This window comes from Adiantum capillus-veneris, chromosome 22 (genome assembly GCF_014529385.1).
Source record: "Adiantum capillus-veneris isolate H3 chromosome 22, ASM1452938v2, whole genome shotgun sequence".
NCBI classification, from domain to species: Eukaryota; Viridiplantae; Streptophyta; class Polypodiopsida; order Polypodiales; family Pteridaceae; genus Adiantum; species Adiantum capillus-veneris.
In genome coordinates, this window is record NC_140952.1 from 36021603 (window position 1) to 36040947 (window position 19345).

At 45.6% G+C, this 19345-nt stretch overlaps 1 protein-coding gene and 1 pseudogene across 5 annotated transcripts in view; one reads left to right on the forward strand and one right to left on the reverse strand.

The window, feature by feature from the left end:
• The window catches only part of LOC147429159 (AP-1 complex subunit gamma-2-like), a 244286-nt gene that overhangs the window by 7447 nt on the left and 217494 nt on the right, over nt 1–19345 (reverse strand). For all 5 annotated transcript variants that reach the window (XR_015185812.1, XR_015185811.1, XM_086495289.1 and 2 more), the window contains 4 exons: nt 19126–19221; nt 18884–19011; nt 18683–18787; nt 18280–18569 (listed from right to left, as the gene is read on the reverse strand). Coding sequence is in view for 3 of the 5 variants with exons in the window: in XM_086495289.1 (XP_086351415.1) it covers nt 18280–18569; nt 18683–18787; nt 18884–19011; nt 19126–19221 (619 nt within the window). In the remaining 2 variants the exon portion in view is untranslated. The remainder of the gene's footprint in view (nt 1–18279; nt 18570–18682; nt 18788–18883; nt 19012–19125; nt 19222–19345) is intronic.
• Nucleotides 8330–9059, forward strand: LOC147429160 (uncharacterized; annotated as a pseudogene).

A 19345-nucleotide genomic window follows, 5' to 3' on the forward strand; every position in this document is an offset into this window, starting at 1 on the left:
TGGCCAGGTACGCACTCCTGAGGGGATTTCTGACATTGTTCATTCCACTATTGGAGTGAAACAGGGGTGTCCTTTGTCCCCTACACTTTTTGGTATGTATGTAGATGAGGTCTCTGACTACATTGACAGAGAGGGTGGCAGAGGCGCTCAGCTAGCAGGGACATGGACCCCTTTATTATTATATGCTGATGATATTGTGTTAATGTCAGAGTCGCCAGAGGGCATGCAAAGACATTTGGATGCATTGCACAACTTTGCAGAGGATAGTGGACTGTCTGTGAACCTTGGTAAAACCAAGGTTATGGTGTTTAACACCACACCACAGTGGGTCAAGAGATCGGCACCTACACTTGTATATGGCCAGGACACTGTGGAGTACATAGATGAATATACATATCTGGGGGTGGTATTCACGGGACCGAGGTTTACCCTGAGGAGAGTAGCAGAGACTAGACTATCCAGAGCCTATGCGGCATTAGGAGGGCTAGAGAGGATGTGTTCGCAGGTTCAGTTTCAAGAACTGGCTCTTGAGTCCTCTAGACAGTTAGCGATGTAGGGAGATGCATCATGTTGGTTTGCACAGATGACCTCATGGTTTCAGAGGCATGGTTTCAGCATGGATAGATTGCCTCCCTTTCAGTATTCCCTGGATGCACCCTCCCTTCCAGTCACACGGACGGAGATCACTAGACTCATTCGTCAGGATCTTATACAGTTGGACACCAGGAGGACATGGGTAGAGCCGATACAGGAGTTGGGCACGAAGATGGCTTTCTACAAAGAGCACCTTCTCCAACTTTCAGGGGATGGGTTTGTGACTCGTCCGAACTACATGGACACTCATTTATCTCATAGTCTGCGATGTGCTATTGGTCAGATTCGCACATCCTCACACCAGCTGGAGATTGAGACGGGTAGATTCAGAGGGATACCACCAGAGTCTAGGATATGTCAACTATGCGGTAGAGAGCCAGAGACAGAGCTACACTACATATGCTACTGCACTGTGTATTATTAGATACGAGGGCGCTTCCATTGCTTATTCAGGGAGGGTTTTGGACCCCTAGATAGAGTCATGAGGTATCAGGACCAGAGATGCCTTGGCTTATATCTACTTGAGCTACACCGACATAGAGACAGTCTGTTGGGGAGACATGGAGTACGACAGTCGCAGAGACAAATCACAGATTTCTTTGGATCGAGGGAGCCAAGAGACCAACCACCAGCACAGGGTTGTACCCGCATTCATACCAGAGGCACCCTCATTGACAGGGCGATTGAGCTTGGGAGATCGAGACAACCACGACCAAGACACAGGAGCACACTGCATCGACGGAGACTCCAGTAGAGGATCAAAGGCATTCTAGCACGACACCCAGATTGTCATTGAGGGCCTATTCTACATTTTCACATTTCACATTTCACACTTCATTTCAGTTTTCATTTTTTACTTTCAGTACTTTTTGTACTTGTACCTCAGACATTGTATTAGATTCACCACTTTGTATCTGATGGTCTCATAGGTCATTTTGGCCTTTTGAAGACGTTAATATATCATTTCATTTCATTTCTCTCTCTCTCTCTCTCTCTCTCTCTCTCTCTCTCTCTCTCTCTCTCTCTCTCTCGCACATTCTTCTGCTGCCGCATGCTCGTTGCCCTATCAACACCCTTGGGTATCACAACTCGCCAGCCCTCGGGTAACAGAGCTGGCCACTTTCTTTTTCATTCTTCTTCAGTCTCGCCAACTGTTCACAATAGCCCTCTCAGGCAGCTATAGCGGCCATGGCTCGCTAGCGGCCCATCCCTTCCCCACCCTCATTACATCTTCCTTGCATCCTTTTTGAGCTTGTGACATTGGGAAAGTGAGGGGATCGCCGGCGGGGGTTTAATGCGCCGTTGATCCCATTATATGGAGAGAAAAAAATTAGGGTTCCCTGTGTCGCAGCAGCCCGGTGAACCCACGATCTCCCCCTCTGCAGCTGCGAGCCCTATCCATCCAAGCTGACGCGTGTTGATGCATAGCATGCGAGGCCACGCGTATAAAATCCTTACCCCCCCCTTTGCACGGCGATTGGACGGCCCGCCCAAATCACACACGCCCCGCCGATCATACGCTGTCGATCCCTTGACACTCCTCCCGTGTCACTTATTGATGAGGCCTGCTGCTGTCACTCTCAATGATGAGGCATGTGTGTAAATTGTATTACGAGGGGTTCCTACGTTCCTACTGAAAGGTTAAGCCAAGCACTTGATCAAGCCAATGACTCGCCAATAATCCCCGCCTCCAAAAAGGTATGGGAAAGGCTATTACCTTTACTCCCTGAAGCAAGGAGTGAGCTGAAATGTCCATGAGTATGATGACAAATCAACAGCAATAGTTGCTAAGGATTAGCGAGGATACCACGACGTTATCCATTTGGGCACCGACCTCACAAAGTAGTATCGGGAAGTGTTTTATACATTTCTGCATAGCCTTTCCGTCTTTTTCAAACTTTGAAGCTTTTAAAAATTTACAAAATGGAAAAAGATCAAAATCCAAAACCAACCGAAACCAACACCAATCAAGACCAGAATATGTATGGGATTGAGGACATGGGGAAAGAGTGGGATGTGCCATCCCGTGAGCAGCATGAACTGATAGTACATAGTGCAGAAAGCATTTAAATGCAGTTGCAGACTTTCCTAGATGGTCTCAAAGATCAAATGGCCAAATTGACCGAGTACATCCAGAAGGGAAAGCAGTCGGTGACACAATCTTTTGTGCCACCTGATCCAAACCTGCCCTCCACCTCCTGGGATGGTGGAACCATGTATAGACACTGCTATACCTTCTCTTGATACCCAGTCAAGACCTAGAGAAAACCCTGTCCTCAAAGACATGAAACCTCCTCAATTCAATAGCGAAGAAAAGGATAGGAATAAAGATGCTATCTATACTTTCCTACAGAAATGGCAAGACCTTCACAGGTTAAAAAACACCCCACCTGAATATCAACTACTCGAGGCTAGTCTATCATTGGAGCTCAAAGCCTACAAATGGTGGATGAGCCTCAAGGCATCATAAAAGATTCCAAGGGATTGAGCTCAATTTGAGAGCATTTTTGTGAAAGAATTTCTCCCTGAAAATGAACCAGAAACCGGAGGATTGGGATAAAGCTATGCAACGGGTAGGTCTTTAGTTACTTACATTGCAAAGTATAGAGAAATAATCCTCAAACTTTAGGGGTTAGATGACTTTCACAAAACTAGAAAGTTTATACGGGGATTAGATGGACACTTCAAGCGAGAGGCTAAAACCTTAGAAGAAGCAATTAAATTGCATAAATTTATGAAGATAATATTCGCTTGATAGCTTCTAATCCCACTCAGATAGAACCCACATCCACGGATACATGGCCTTTTCAAAAAGGAAAGAGGAAATTTCCATTTCGTAAGGAGAGTAAAAAACTGTTTAAAAAGAGGGTTGCACCAGGACCTAAGCTGAATCAAGAGGACTTTGCAAAGGCTAAAAAAGAAAATTTGTGCTTCACTTGTTTGCCACTCGACTGTTCTCAATGGAATTGTCCAAAGAACAAAAGAAAAAAGGATGATGAAAAGGGTAAAAGTCCTGATAAGAGTCATAAAAATAGACAAATCCATGTAGTCCAAACACTTCCAATAAATGGTAATGAAAAGTATAAATATATAGAAGTGTTGTACGAGGACAAAGAGCACCATTGTTATTTGTCAACCAACATGTACAAATCAAGCTTTGGTCCATATGAACTAGTAAAAATGCATGGGTTTGTAAATGGGAAAAGGGTCAAGGTCATGATAGATAACTCTGCTACACACAACTTTATGAACTTTGCTCTTGTCAAGAAACTAAAGCTTTCTCAACACCAAGTGCTCAAGGCAATATGCCGTCTCCACGATGCATGGTGAAGACAAGAAGATATGGCATACACTGATATCCAATTTGGAAGTTGAGATACAAGGATATAAAGATGTGCTTGGCTTCCAAATTATAAATATGGATCGTGTGGACTTGGTTTTGAGAAGGGAATGGTTGCAGAGACTAGGACCTTCTTTGAAACGGAGTTATCACAAAACTCTGAAAAAGAAGGTAAAAAATTTGTTATACAAGGTGAGCATGATGTACAGAATAGTCCTTTGATATGTTCTCTTGAGTTGAAAGCTTGTAAATAAAAAGTTTTGTGATGTATATATGCTTTAGTGTCGATCTGTTGTAAATAAGGACTCCGATGTGGAAATGAAAGATCAGGTTTCCTACTCGTCTTTGTCTTCTCATAGTGATTTAGAAGTCTTGTAGAGGAATTTAAAAATGTTTTTCCTCTTGATTTATCGAAAGGTTTACCTCCTGAAAGAGGTGAAGTAGATCATGCTATTGATTTAGTTGGAGATGCAAAGCCTGTCTGTAAATAAGCACAACACTTAGAAGTAGAAAAGCAATTGCAAGGCTATGGAGATAAAGGTTTTATTAAGCCAAACGATTCTCCATGGGCTTTGCCTATCTTATTGGTGAAGAAAAAAGATGGTTCTATGCAACTTTGTGTCGACTATAGAGCACTAAATAATCTCACAATAAAAAATAGGTTCCCTATGCTTAGAATGGATCTATTAGAGGGAGCCAGTATTTTACCAAGATCGACTTACGACCTGGCTATCATCAAGTAAGAATAAGGGCCAAAGATGTTGCAAAAACAGCCTTTCGGCATCGATGTGGTAGCTTCCAACCATTGCAGCAGGTCTTCGTCAGACCCGTCAGGTGGGATGGGCTGCTCGGGGTCGGTGTTGGACTGTACTGACAATGAGCTGTGATGAACCACTGGATCCATACCTCCTTCGAGTCGAATTGGTTGCATGGGGGAGCCAGGCGTATGTATCCACATGGCGTCGTTTCTCCAATCATGAAGTGCCTTAGTATGCCGCAACCATGGTCTACCAATAAGCAAAGGAAATCCTCCCTCCACTTGGGGAAGACTGACCACACCAAAATCCAAGCTAATGTGAAGTCTTGTACCTTCAGAGGTCCCTGATCTACTATGCCCACTGGATAGACTGTCCTCTGGTCCGCCAATGTAACAGCGAATGGAGCAAGGCGGGTAGGCTGCAGACCTAAAGCCAACATAATAAACTCTGGCATTAGATTTATTCCAGATCCACCATCCACTATGACGCCTGAGAATTGATGCCCAAGAATAGACACAGTGAGACGAGGACTTTTGTGGTCGATGAGGGGAGCAGCTGGATAAGAAAAGACTCTGAAGGCTGTACAGGGAGATGCCCGCCACTATGCCCAGCACCCGAGTACAGAGACTGAATGACTGAGAGGGTGTCACTTTTGAGGGTTGCATCTAGCCGGAGCATCTCATAAAGAGACACTTGTTGAAAGGTGTTCTTCAAGATTGCTTCCGCTGTGGGCTTAGCTCCTACAATCTTGGCTTCCTCTGGAACTTTGACCTGTTGCAAGTCAACCACTGCTTCCATGAAGGCTCCATCAATGTCCGAAAGCATAGAGACTAGCCTGCTCCTTTCACCAATTAAGGGTTCGTCAGTTTGTTCAGGTTGCGGAAGTGATGGACGAGATGGACCTGTTGGAAAGCTGAGACCCAGAGCTGCTCTTTGTGCCCGAGTGAGTACGCCAACGGCTCCGCCACTTGTTGTGGCGAAACTGTATGAGTAGCAGGTGATGGCTGAGGGGTGGTGTTCACTGTGATTAGATTGATCTTCGAGAATGTGAATTCTTGTTGGTTCTGAGTTGGGCCTGAAGATGAGGATGCCCTTTGCTTGGGACAATCCTTACTGTAGTGGTCCTTAGACTCCGGACAATGTTTGCAAGGAGGAGAACCTTCAGGTAAAGGACACTTACTTTGGTAATGCCCATATTCACCACATCTGTAGCATAAGATGGGCCGATTAAACGGACGAAACGGGGGACGAGGTGGTCGCTGCTCTTGTTGCTGCATGGAATTGGAGGCTGAGGTGTAGAAGCTCTGAGGAGCTGAAGCAGCCTGGGTATAAAATTTTTGAGGTGGAAACGTACTTGACATACCTTGGACAGTAGGGGTATTGAGCAAAGGTGGCATGTAATTTTGATGGCCATAGGGGGAGACCATATTAGATGTTGGTGCTAGCCCTTGTTGGAAAGGACCTAAACTTTGTTGTATTTGCCGCAGTCCCTTGATATAGTAGCAATCCTTGTCTTTATGCCCCGACTTTTCGCAGAAGTGGCAATAAGCCCGAAGGGGACAGTCCTATGGAGGGTGTCCTGGAGAGCGACACAAGCTACACCATACCATAGCTTTAGTCTCTTGCTGAGACCGAAGCTCTTCTAGCTCTCTCTTGATTTGATCCAAAGCCTCGTGATGTGGGGGCTCTCTTGTCTAAAAGAGATCGATTTCTCCTCTTGAAGAGCGCGTTGTAGTTTTAGGGCTTCAAGTTCCCTATGTAAAGAAGTCAATGGATCAGAAGGACTTTCCAAAAATATTGAGGGGGTCTCTACTTGCGGGGAGTTGGTGAACAGCTTCCTCGCTCCCTCTATCCTAGTAGCAGCCGCGACAAACTCCTCCAGAGTGGCGTCAGGTCGGAGACTCTCTCGAAGTTTTTGTTGAGAATTTTTGGGAAGCGTCTTCTCCACCCACTTCTTAACCATAAATTTCACCTGGTTGCTGAGGAAGCTTTGCAACCAGAGACTTGGTTTTAGTCATGAGTTCTACAAAAGTCTCCTCTGGCTGGAGCACCATGTTGGCCAACTCATCCAAAACCTTTTCCTCGTAGTCGCCTGGCCTGAATGCTGCACAGAACTGTTGTCTTAAAGCTGTCCAAGTTGCAAAATGGTTCTCTGCAAACTGACTGTAACACTTGTCTGCTAAGCCATCCAAGGTAGATGGAAAGAGTACCAAATAAGCATCTTCTCTATTAAGACCACGACCTCTATAGAGAGATACAAACCTCCTTGCATGGTCGTTTGCATCTTCTGAGGAGAGTCCCTTGAAGGCAGGAAACTTGATGTTTACCTTGGCCAAAACTGGTCAACGCCTCCATGGCCTCTTGCTCAGGGGTCCGTTGCTCAATAGCTTGCTGTAACAAAATAGGGGAGAGCTTTACTGGGGAAGGTGACCTGGAGGATGTAGAACCGGATGCAAGAAGTGGAGGTATGGGTGACGAGGTTGGTGGACTTCTACTAGGTATGGGTGACGAGGTTTACGTCTTCTGTTGTAGTACTTTAGAGGACTCAGTAGTGCGCTTTGACGCTCAAATGACCGCCTTGTATGTGTCATGCAATGACCACAAACCCAACCAAACCTTGGGCAAGAAAACCTTTAACTGGTTGAATGAACACAGGTCTAGACCAAGACAAGTGACTAGACCACCTGGTCTAGGACCAGGGCAAGTGACTAGACCACCTAGCTGGACCAGGGACGAGGACTTGGTTGGACGAAGGCTAGACCAGGGACGAGGATTTGGTTGGACGAAGGCGAGAGAGGACCAAACCAAAGGGCGAGTAGAGTAAGCTATCCAGGGTAGAAACCCAGCTAGCTCCTCGATTTGCACCTCAACAGAGAGTGAGACTTCAGTTGAGGTCCCACCGCGATCGCCAAAAATGAGAGCACCTGTAGTGTGGATAGTGTGTCGTGCTCTCTACTGTGGGTGCTCCTTAGTGCAATGTGCGTGACATCTCACTCAAACAGACTGAAAACAAGGAACAATAGATAACAACTGATCACACACACCAGAACATAGGACTTGACTATCTCAAAGAACCGATACAAACTCTGGTGTGCAGATTAGGTGCCAGATATTCTATGAGTGGCATGATAGTCTAAGTGCAGGATACCTAGGTGTAAACAAAACTCGGAGTCTTATTAAAAGGCAATTTTATTGGTCTGAAATGTATAAGGACGTCCTAAAATACATGGTTAAATGTAGTGAACGCCAGCTCAATAAAGCTGAGAGGCTTAAGATGGGAGGAATACTCCATCCTTTAGACATTCCTTCAGACTGCATGGATTTTATAGTGGGGTTACCTAGAACACAGAGGGGACACGACTCTATCTGTGCAATAGTGGATAGATTAACCAAAATGGCTAGGTTTATTCCAACCAAATCTGATGTTAAAGCTCCCGAATTGGCTAAATTATTTGTAGAAAATCTCTATCGACTATATGGTTTACTAGCAAACATTGTGTCTGATAGAGATAGGAAATTTAGTAGCCATTTTTGGAGAGCTGTCTTTAAGAGGTTGGAAACTAAACTAAGCATGAGCACAACTGAGTATCCTCAAACAGATGGTCATACTGAAAGGGTTAATCAAATCCTAGAATATATGCTACGAGCATATGTAAGTAAACGCCAAACTAATTGAGAAGAGTACTTACCTATAGTAGAGTTTGCATATAGTAGTGCCAAGCACTCTTCCACTGGATATAGTCTGTTCATGTTAATGTATAGATTTCAGCCTAGAGCTCCTTATGCAGTAGGACAACAAAAGAAAAAAGTTCAGGCAGCTAAAGACTTTTTAGAAGATATGAATGAAATGCTTAAACTTGCTAAAGACAATATTAAAGGGGCTCAAGATAGAGCAAAGACATACTGATTTGCATTGAAGGCCTCTTACCTTTGAGGAAGGGGAGCAAGCTTATTTGAAAGTGCCTGAAAAGTCTGAAACCATGAAGATGGGACCATGTCCAATATTATCACCAAGGTATTGTGAACCTTTCACAATACTAAGGAAAGTTGGAAAAATGGCTTAAAGACTCCAATTACCAAAGACAAGTGGAATACATCCAATATTCCACATTAGCAGATTCAAAAAGAAATTGGGTCAATCTGACAATCTTATTCAAGATGATCAGATAGTGGAACTCACAGATACTCAATCTCTTCCACATGAGCCGGAGAAAATACTATATACTAGAGAAAAAAGAACTAGAAATACAATTTGTAAAGTGTGTTTAGTTAAGTGGAAAGGTTGTGCCAAAAAGAGTTCAACATGGGAGCGAGTAAGCATTATTTAGAAAAGGTTCCCCAACTCTAGGATTATTCCTTCCAATTAAATTTTCGAGGACGAAAATTCTTCTCAAGGGGGAAGGAATGTTACATACCCTATAGTTGGGCACACGCACACGGACACACACAGCTAGGGGTTGTGACTCAATAGTCGCAACACGTGGAAACTCCCTCTAATAAGACCCCAACAGCTTGAGATAAATATTGAAGTATAGGTGTCGACTTGAAGGGGGGATTTTCCATGCGAATTGACGGCGCCAAGAGAGTTTCGAAGTGGGGAGTGGAGGCGCTGTGTGTGTGTTGGGGGTGGGGTGTGTGTGTGTGTGGGTAAGCCCGCAGCTCTGCTCATAACACTGCTTCTCGAGAGCTACACACGTTAGACCGTGCTTCCTTCAAGAACAGGCAAAAGTTCTGACAAATGTCTGTCTTATAAAGCCTCGATCTACATCTTTTGATAATGCTCTACTAGCCAGATTTCATGGGAAGTACAAAATCTGGAAGCTACACAAAGAGGGATGATTGCTGGGTTTAGGATTGTAGGAATGCAACCACACAGATTGAAGAAGTAGCGCACACCACACATAGAAAGTCTGTTACTTAGTGTCAATGCACAAAAGTTAACCTATGCAAACGTCGATGTATTCAATGCATGGGGGAAGAAACTTCCTAGTGAAGGAAAAATGTACCATGGTGGTCCTAAGTGTGTTCACACACATCACTACCATAATCTGATAACAAAATCCTCTAGGAAAGCATGTGGTGAGCATAAGTTGTCAAACTTCTATAGGGAAGTGCCAAGCTCGTTGGATTGTAATTATCCACAAACCGGATTAATCTTAAAGATTTGTCAAAAGCATTGAACTTTCTTACGTTCAAGACCTATGTGAAAAGGTTCATACACATGCCAAGCTAGCTTCTCTAGCAAATAATTTTCCCATGACATAATGATAATGCATTGCAATGTGCTTAGTGAGAGCATGAAATTGTAGGATACCTCCCAATTTGTCATTTCCTGAGGCAAGGGAGGGATCCCACTTGGTACTTGTTCCTTGTGCACTTTGGCAGGGCCATCTATCACTCGGTCTCTATAGGATGAGGGAATACAAGCTGATCAAGGTCTATCCAATAGAAACTGCCCCAATCTTTGCTGATCTCCTCCCTCTAAAAGCTGGCGTAGAGACTCGAGAGCACGGTTTGCTGAACAAAGTAGTGTATCTCGCTCTTATCGTAGAAGTCTTTGGCATCTACATACATAGTGCTGCTCAATCTCCATGTCCTCTAGGCATAGCCTACATGTCCTCGTTGTCCTGGGATTCAAGCTGCTCTATCTATTTCAAGGAATTGTGAGGATACTCCAAGCTGGCCAATCACCACTCTGACACTGTGTGAGAGGTATGTCTCCATGTATCTGGGTTTCTGTATGGAGATGCTCATGAATTGGTCTCTCTAGTATAGCATCCTTGGTGAAAGGCCGACTAGGTGAGATCCATGTCTCTCGTGTGTAGAGCTGACATGGGTATTGCCTCAATACTCTATTCCTCATTGTTTGAGAGACGGATGTGCAAAGCATCCTTGTCATACTGGAATGGTGGCAGGCAATCAATATCTAGCCCATGCTGTGTGAACCACTATATCACCTTTGTACACCATGATCCCTTGTCTCCTACCTCAGCAAGCTGTCTAGATGCCTTGCAACTTGCAAGCCCTAAGTGAGAGGCGATCGAGGGGCATCTCTCTGAATGCGTGTACGAGGCAGATAATCTGTAACAATGCCCCCACCCAGCATAGATAGTGCAGCAAACACCCCGCTGAGGATGTCCTGTGGTACGGAGGGTTTGGTCTTTATCATCCTCACCATCATAATAACTTGTGGTCGCTCTATTTCTGTCAGCCAAGTCTCGTGACCATATTGCTGTTGCATACATCAATGGAAAAATGACCAAAGAATCAGATAGCTACCCCTTTGTCTGGGGCACCTGAGTGTGCTTGGTGGCACTCTCTAGGATGGCTAAATCTGCATACCCTTGTGTCAGCTTGGCTCTAGCTTCTGTCCCCGATAGTGAAACTTGTTGCCACTTCCAAAGAAAGTAACCCCGAGATACACATAAGAATTGCCCACCTCTATGTATCCTCCTACTAGCTTGGCTCCTACCTAGTCACGAGGTGTGGAAAATCATGACCTTTGTCTTCCCAATATGATAAGGCCCCAATTATAGCAGGAAAAGTGTGTCATGCTCTCTATTGAGGGTACTCCTCAGTGCAATATGCGTGAAACCTCACTCCAACAGAAAGACAACACAATACAGAAATGGAACGAGCAGCTCAACAACACAACAACAGACTCAGAACTCAATAGAACTTGACTGACTCATGGAACCAGTACAGACCCTGGCTGGCAGCACACTCAGCTACAAGCCCAAGACTCATCGGTACAATGGGGGTGTTGAGGATCCAATGTGCAGGCCCCAGGGAGAGTGCAGATGTGCGGTGCTAGACACGAGACACGAGACTCAAGATGCTAGACGCTAGACCATAGAAAGTAGATTGATATCACCACTAGAACCAACTACACATATATACAATCATAAAGAGCAACCAACAGCTAGCAAAAGATCCCTTACAATCTGGCTAAGTCTATCTCCGAACTATGGTGGTGGTGAACTCGACACGGTGTCCACTAGACTACCAACCATGCCACCCATGACACTGCCACATGTCACTGTCCAGGCGAGAGTCCACCCAGGGTGAACCCAAGACCAACCTTAACTACCAGTACAGTGCAAGTGACACTGTAGCCCTGCTACAAGTTGCCCGCCATAAGACCACTAACCATCTCGGTGGGAGAAAACACTGAAAACTGCTATGTAGTCTGAGATAATTGAAAGGAGCGGGATATCCACAATAAATGCTGAATCAAACTTGCCAAATCATGTGAGGAGTTCGTATGGAATGGAGAGGGAAAATACACGATCATCATTCAGAAGCATAAGAAGGTTACAACTACCACACACATCCAGGAAAGGTGGTCATACCATTTGACAACACTGCAGTGGAAGAAGCTGGTGGAATATAGGGACACAATATTTCACAGAGTAGGATAGTTGGAGAAGAGGATAGGGAGTGACGAGGACTAGATAGGGGCGCGTAGAGGCTAGGGGGTGGATAGGGACAAGGTAGAAGTGGGTACAAGCGAGGGGGTGAGTAGGGGTGAGGGGAGAGAGGGTAAGGGGTGGATAGGGGCAAGGGGTGGGTGGGTAGGAGGGAGGGGAGAGAGGTTAAGGGGTGGATAGGGGCAAGGGGGTGGGTAGGGGGCCAGGGCGAGGGGAGAGAGGGTAGGGGGTGGGTAGGGGAGACAAGGGGGTGAGTATGGACGAGCGGAGAGGGGCCAGTCCTCATGTAGTAAGGCCACAATGCTAGAAATGTCAGGTCTAGCCTCGTTTGGTAGAAAAATCATCTTAGATGTTAGCCTAGGCATCTTGTAAGTCTTCTATTAGATCACAAGGTACTCCAAAAATCTTGTAGTGTTTTTTGAAAAATTCATAGATAGTATCTAGTGGATGAAGCTTAAGCCGACCTGTTCCAGGATTTGAGAGAAACATGCCCTTTGTGGCCCTTGCAGGCAATCCCGAAGTGTCAGCCTCTGGAGGTGGAACCATCAAATCGATGGTGGGAGCCTGCTGCTGCACTATAGGCTGCTGCACTTTGCTCTCTACAAACTCTCTTTGTGAAACAAGCAGCCACATGTTGCTCAATGGATGGAAGCACCTGTCCTAAAGTCAAATGGGGCCACCGACTAACACAACGATGGCGATGTGCACTAGCAAAGCCGTTACAAGGAACTTTGTGTCGATTGCATGTGTGTCATGTGGGCCGACTGCTGAAACCCCTGAGGATAGTATTGGAAATGCTCAGGCTGAGCAACTCCCATGAACCGTGTAGAAGGTCTCTCTGTGAAACAAGCAGCCACCTGTTGCTCAATAGATGGAAGCACCTGTCCTAAAGTCAAATGGGGCCGCCGACTGACACAGCGATGGCAATGTGCACTAGCAAAGCCATTGCAAGGAACTCTCTGTGTCGTGTGGACCGGCTGCTAAAACCCCTGAGGATAGTATTGGAAATGTTCAAGCTGAGCAATTCCCATGAACTCTGTAGAAGGACCTGGCTGTGCATACCCTACAAGAGTCTGTACTTGTGCCACTGGACCAGTCCATCCATAACCCATAGCAACAGGAGCTTGAGTCCCCTCCGTGTAGTAGAATCTTCCGAAATCCTTGCACTTGAGCTTTGAGGTCGTCGATGATTTGGGATTTCACCTTTAAGGCTTCTCGCAATACAAAAATGGTAGCATCTTTGTCCGCGATTGCACTCTCTGCGACGCGCAGACACCCCTCCATGGCCGCGTATGTGGCTGATTGGCACCTGTGAGTAGCAGCTAACTGCTTTGCTCCTAGCTCAATGGTAGCGATAGCATTCTTTGACTCTTACAGTATCTCCTCAGAGAGCCGTAATAGTGAAGTAGACTCTGCCACCGCTGAAGATCTAGCAGAGGTGTCTGGTGGTATAGAGCTCGCAAGTGGCATAGCCGGTGAGCTAGAAGGATGCTTAGTGGGTGTAGTGGAGATAGGTATGTGGGAAGAGATACCTGCAGGTGGGGTATTGGAGATAGTCATTGTGGTAGGAGTGAAGATGGGAGAGGTAGGGAGATGAGAATGTGAGAGTGATCGGAAATAACAGAGCAGATCACCGGCTCAGTAGAACTAGAGACGGAAGTAGAAAGGGAGCGTCAGGGAAGGTACGTCACCCTAGTCCGACTCTCTGATACTGACAAAGGGAGTAGTGACTCTGCCGTGTCTTTTACCACTTTTGCCCTGCTTTTCTTGTTCTTCTTTAGTGTGGGATCCACCGCATTGCCAAGAGATTTCCTCTTTGATTTTGAATTTACCCATTGCGTATCCTCATCCACATCTAGAGGGCTAACATGTATGTTAATGACCCAAGCCAACATAGGAGCCACAAATATTGAAAGCTCGATTGCACGGATTGCACCTGGGCTCTAAATCTGTTGGCCCTCGACTATAGTGATGTATACAGAATCTGACGAAACCCACACGATATAGTGTGGATCAGGTAGTAGAGGCAATCACAATGTGGGAACGTGGTGGACACATCACATCTTCCCTTAGACTCTTTAGCATCTCTCACCAGAAAGTTATACTTGAAGATCTCCAGAAGCTCTACGTAGTCCTTGTGATCAGCACAAAAAGCAACTCTTGACATGCCTGAATGGTATCATCTTTAGAAAGCTGAGAGTATGTGTGCACAATCGGCTTCAAGGACGGGAAGCTAGTCATTTCCAGTGCATGACCAATTCGTGTAGTAGTAAGCGTGTGACCCGGTACCTTTGGAAAAAGCTTCAGAACCTAATAAACCATAGAGATAAGAACATCGGCCGGTAAATCTGCATCAGCCAATGCCTTTAGACCTAGTGTCTGCAGCTGATCATGGGAGAGCACTTCACGAAGACATGGATGGGGCAAGTTCAGGTCAGGTCAAAATTCAAAAAGAATTTTACCTGAGTTTTAGATTTTGCAGGCCTACTGATCGAGACTCTGATTGGCAGCACACTCAGCTCCAAGCCCATGACTCACAAGTACAGTGGTGTTGAGGCTCCAATGTGCATGGAGAGTGCAAGTGTGTGGTGCTGGACTCAAAACTCAAGACTCAAGACGCTAGACCATAGAAAGTGGATGATGATCTCGATGACTAGAGCCAACTACAAATATATACAATCATAAAGAGCCACCAACGGCTAACAAAATATCCCACTCTAGCTAAGTCTATCCCCAAATTGTGGTGGTGGTGATCTGGCCACGCTGTCGACTAAACCATCACTCGTATCCCTGCCACATGTCACTAATCAGGCGAGAGTCCGTCCACTGTGAACTCCAGCCCAACTGTAATTAACTCCCTATCCAGTGCCAATGACACTGTAGCCCTACTACAAGCATCTCTAGTTGTAGAATCACATGGCTCTAGATAGGACCCCTCTCTAAAGAGGCAATGGAAGTGACCACGTATCTCATAGTAGGCTGTACATTGACATATGTAATAAAGCTTTGTCTCTGGCTCTCTCTGGCATAGCTGACAGAGTTTGTCCTCCACTGGGATGCCTCTAAATCTCCCTCTCAATCTCCAGCTGATGAGATGACGTGCAGATCTGTCTAGTAGCACACCGTAATCCATGTGTCAAGTGGGAATCCATGTAAGCTGGCCTAGTTAGAAATCCATCCTCTGAGCTGTAGAAGATGCTCTCTTTTGAAAGCCATCTTCGTACCTAGCTCCTGTGTCAGCTGAATCCATGTCCTTTGAGTGTCGAGCTGGAATATATCCATCCGTGTAACTCTGCTAATCTCCCTCTGTGTCAAGGAGAGGGAGGGGGCATCTAAGGAATACTGAAAAGGAGGACGCCTATCCATAGAGAAACCATGTAACTCAAACCATGATGGCATCTATGCATACCAGCATGACGTGTCTCCTTGAGCTGTGAGCTTTTGAGAGGACTCCAGAGAAAGCCGAGAGTAACGCTCCCGTGGTAGCTCCCATAGGCTATAAAAGAAAGATACTGATCTCGCGAGCGCCTCTACTACTAGTGGGGTACGGCCATCTCTACTCTAATAATCTCATGTGGAACTGTGGCCTTAGCCCTGATCATCCTGGATATATCATGGAGATAAGTGGCCTTTCCATGCCTCACCATCCATGAAAGCACCCATGCTGACGGCTCTGATGGTCCACTGAAGGTTCCCATATCTGTACTCCATAAAGCATGGTTGAGGCAACCAAAGTATCAAATAGCCATAGCTTGGTGCGAGGTTCCTGGAACTGATCTTGTGAATACATCCTCTCAAGTCCTTCCAAAGCTGCATATGCCGTAGTCAATCTAGTCTTTGCTGCTCGCCTCATAGAGAAAGTCGGGCCACTAAAGACCACCCAAAGATAAGTGTACATGTCTGTATACTCTACTCTCTCATGTCCATATGTAAAGATGGGTGCCGATCGTCTGACCCATTGCGCTGTAGTATTAAATATCATAACCTTGGTCTTCCCAAGGTTAGCAGACATACCAATATCCTGCGCAAAAGTGTGTTAAGCATCAATGTGACGCTGCATCCCCTCTGTTGAGTCTGCAATGAGCACAATACCATCTGCATATAAGTATAAACTGATAGGTGCGCACCCAAATGGTGGAGTGAATGGTGTCTGACATCCCCTGAGGTGTACGTACTGTCCTATACAACGTCATGATCACCTATATGAGCTCTATAGGCACTCCCAATCTCTACAATCTCTGCATAAGTCTTCCTCTTGGCATTGTATCAAAAAAAGCTTTGCGGAAATCCACAAAGCTGCAGTAGATCATCCTCCCATGGAATCTACCCGCCTACGTAATAGCTCGAAGTGTGAGAATGTGATCGAGTAGAGCAACCTCTCCTAAAATCATCCTAGCCCGCTCCCTCTTGCTAAGCTCATGCTCAATGATGGATACATATAATCTAGCTAGTGTATGTCCAATCATGATAGTATGATAATTTTCCAGCATCATAGGGTCTCCAGATTTGAAGATGGGTACAATAGTCGACATGCTCCAAGTATCAGGGAAGCCCTCACACATAGCTCTCTTAAACATCCATGCAAGAAACTCAGCCAGCATACCTCTCGCATGCATAAAATGCTGGACTACTAAGCCATCATGATCACATGCTCTCCCAGTCTTCATCCTGTCAATATCTTTCTTTACTCTCTCCTTAGTAAAGAAAGTACAAGTCTGTGGGCATGCCTCTGGTGGGTACGGCAATGAACTCTGGTCAGGGACTGTATAAAACGCGGTAGCATATCTGTAGATGCAATGGCTGGTGCTGTGGAGTGCTCATAAAACAATCTCCAAGCCTCACCTGAATCCTGACTCAAGCAAAGCTGGTATAAATCTCTCTCCAACTGGGCTACATAGGCTCGCTTCTTTCCTCGCACAAGGCGCCGGAAGGTGATGCATGAGACTGTCTGTGAGTAATAGCACCTATGAGCACCTCCCTTTGCAGAGTAGCTCTCGTCTCCCTGCACTCCTCATCATACCAGCTGTTATGGAGCATCCTCCCAAATCTCCTTGAAGAGTGGCTATGTGGAAATGCCTGTACTGCTGCCAAATGTAGTGTCTTGAGTCTTGAGTCTTGTGTCTTGTGTCCAGCACCGCACATCTACACTCTCCCTGCACATTAGAGCCTCGACACCCCCATTGCCAAAGAGTCAGGCTCTGCAGATAAACTCCCAACAAAGCTCTCTTTCACTGCTCCACTCCTGGCCGTAAGCTCTGTAGCGGGTTGGAGTGTAGGCTGGCCCTCCTGAATCACAATCATTCTGCTAGCTGAAGACAGCTCAAAACAAAGTGCTGGGCCCATGAGGGTGGACCAGCCAGAAGCACCCCAAGTGTACTGCCTAGCTGCCGACAAGGCTAGCATCAGCCGTAAGATCCAAAGCCAAACCTGCTCTGCCATGGGGCAGTCCCATAGACAATGCCTCTGTGACTCAAGTGGGTGGGCACAAGCGGCAGAGCCCGTCGGATGGCCATTGTAGACCAACCAACTCCCAACTGCGGTAGCTGCATGGGCGGCTAGCCACTGGAACATGGTGACTCTCCTCGGCTGTCTCCTGTCCCACAAACGCTCCCAAAAGTCTGTCAGGAGCTCAGCTTTGAGGCTCTCCTCTTGACAGTGACCTGCTGCAGCAGGGCGGGCCTCTCTCCAAGCAGCCAGTATGTGACGCCCCAGTCGTGGTGTACTGGAAGAAAGGGGTCCCTGGGTGATGAGCTGAAGCACACGGGAGCCGCCCGCTCGAGAGGTGTGTGCCACTCTACTGGTAGAGCCTGGATGATGTCCTGACACATGCTCTGTACCCACATCAAGAACTTCGTATCCATGTAGACATAAACAAAAATAGAATTTGCTGCTTAAAATGTGCCAGACATGATGAAACATCGGTCTACCTTTTGCCCAATAGACTATCAATCTTCAAAAGCTCGTATGACAAACCTCCCTATAAAATGGTTTCCAAGCATTTGACAGATAAAAGTATGCTGTTGCAAGACAACAGGTGGTAAGCCTGCTTTTTTGGTTTCTTTGACTAGAAACATATATCCTTATTGTCAGACAGGTGGTCATGTGCTAGAACGGGTTAGCAGACAAGTAAAAACTCAAGAATGTGCGTAGCTGGAACCTGGAGGGAATTTCGAGTATTTGCTATCCATATCCAGCAAGTCTTGCAAAACATTGACTCCGTTTATGTTTGAATCTGAAGTTACCCTCTCTGAATTTAGATCCATAAGGTTCACAAGATCTGTGTTGGCTGATTCTGCACGTGGCTTTGTGGGCACGTTGTCTTTGTCGGTGAAAAGAGGAGGAGAAGCAATTCTGACTTTGGGGCCAAGTGCAGCTACTGCAGTATCAGCTCTTTTGCTTTCGTAAACAGTTTCATTGAGGACAGGAATCCTCTCAACCAGTGCTTTCCTGAATGATCAACACTCATGAATCCCACCAGCTTCATTCAAAACAGCAAAGAAGTTGTCTTCTGAATAGCTTGAGAGTGTTTCTTATTATTGAAATGTTTCTTGTCAATGAACCTGATATTGAAATGTTTTGATACCACAGCATCAAACTCAACAGCTCTTTGCTGCAATTCTAAGATTGAGCTTTGTTTGTATCCCGCAATCATCTCCTTTGTTTTTCTACAGTAACAAGGAAAGATTAATGGTCAGGTCTATCAAAACCATGAGTTTCAGAAAAATAGAAAGTAAAGGGAGGAATAGTTTGTTTTGACTGACTCTGTGCATGATTCGTAGCGAGAAGAAATCTTAAACAATGCAATAAGAAGAAAAGATTTGATATTTGGACTAGCCCCTAGCCCTCCAAAAATATCTTCCAATGTGTCCAAAACTTCTGGCTCAGTTATCTGCACATCACAAATTTACTTTGACTTACACTTGAATGATGCATTTTTTGCTTCTGCAATGTCATTATCCTTTTAAACCAGACTTGTGCCAACAGGTTATAGGAGATACTTAACGGTCACAGGCTCCTCTGTCTCCAGTTCTCCAGCATGGTTGATGAGCATCTCACCATACTCTCCAATACACCAGATAGCCACCAATGCAAGAGATTCCTGTTGGAGATATGTCTTAAGATAGTTAGCTTTTACGGAGTAAAAACTATCTTAATACAACTTTGGGATTATTCAACAAACGCATTGCCAAATGGAATCTTCTTGCTATGTTACCTATCTTAAA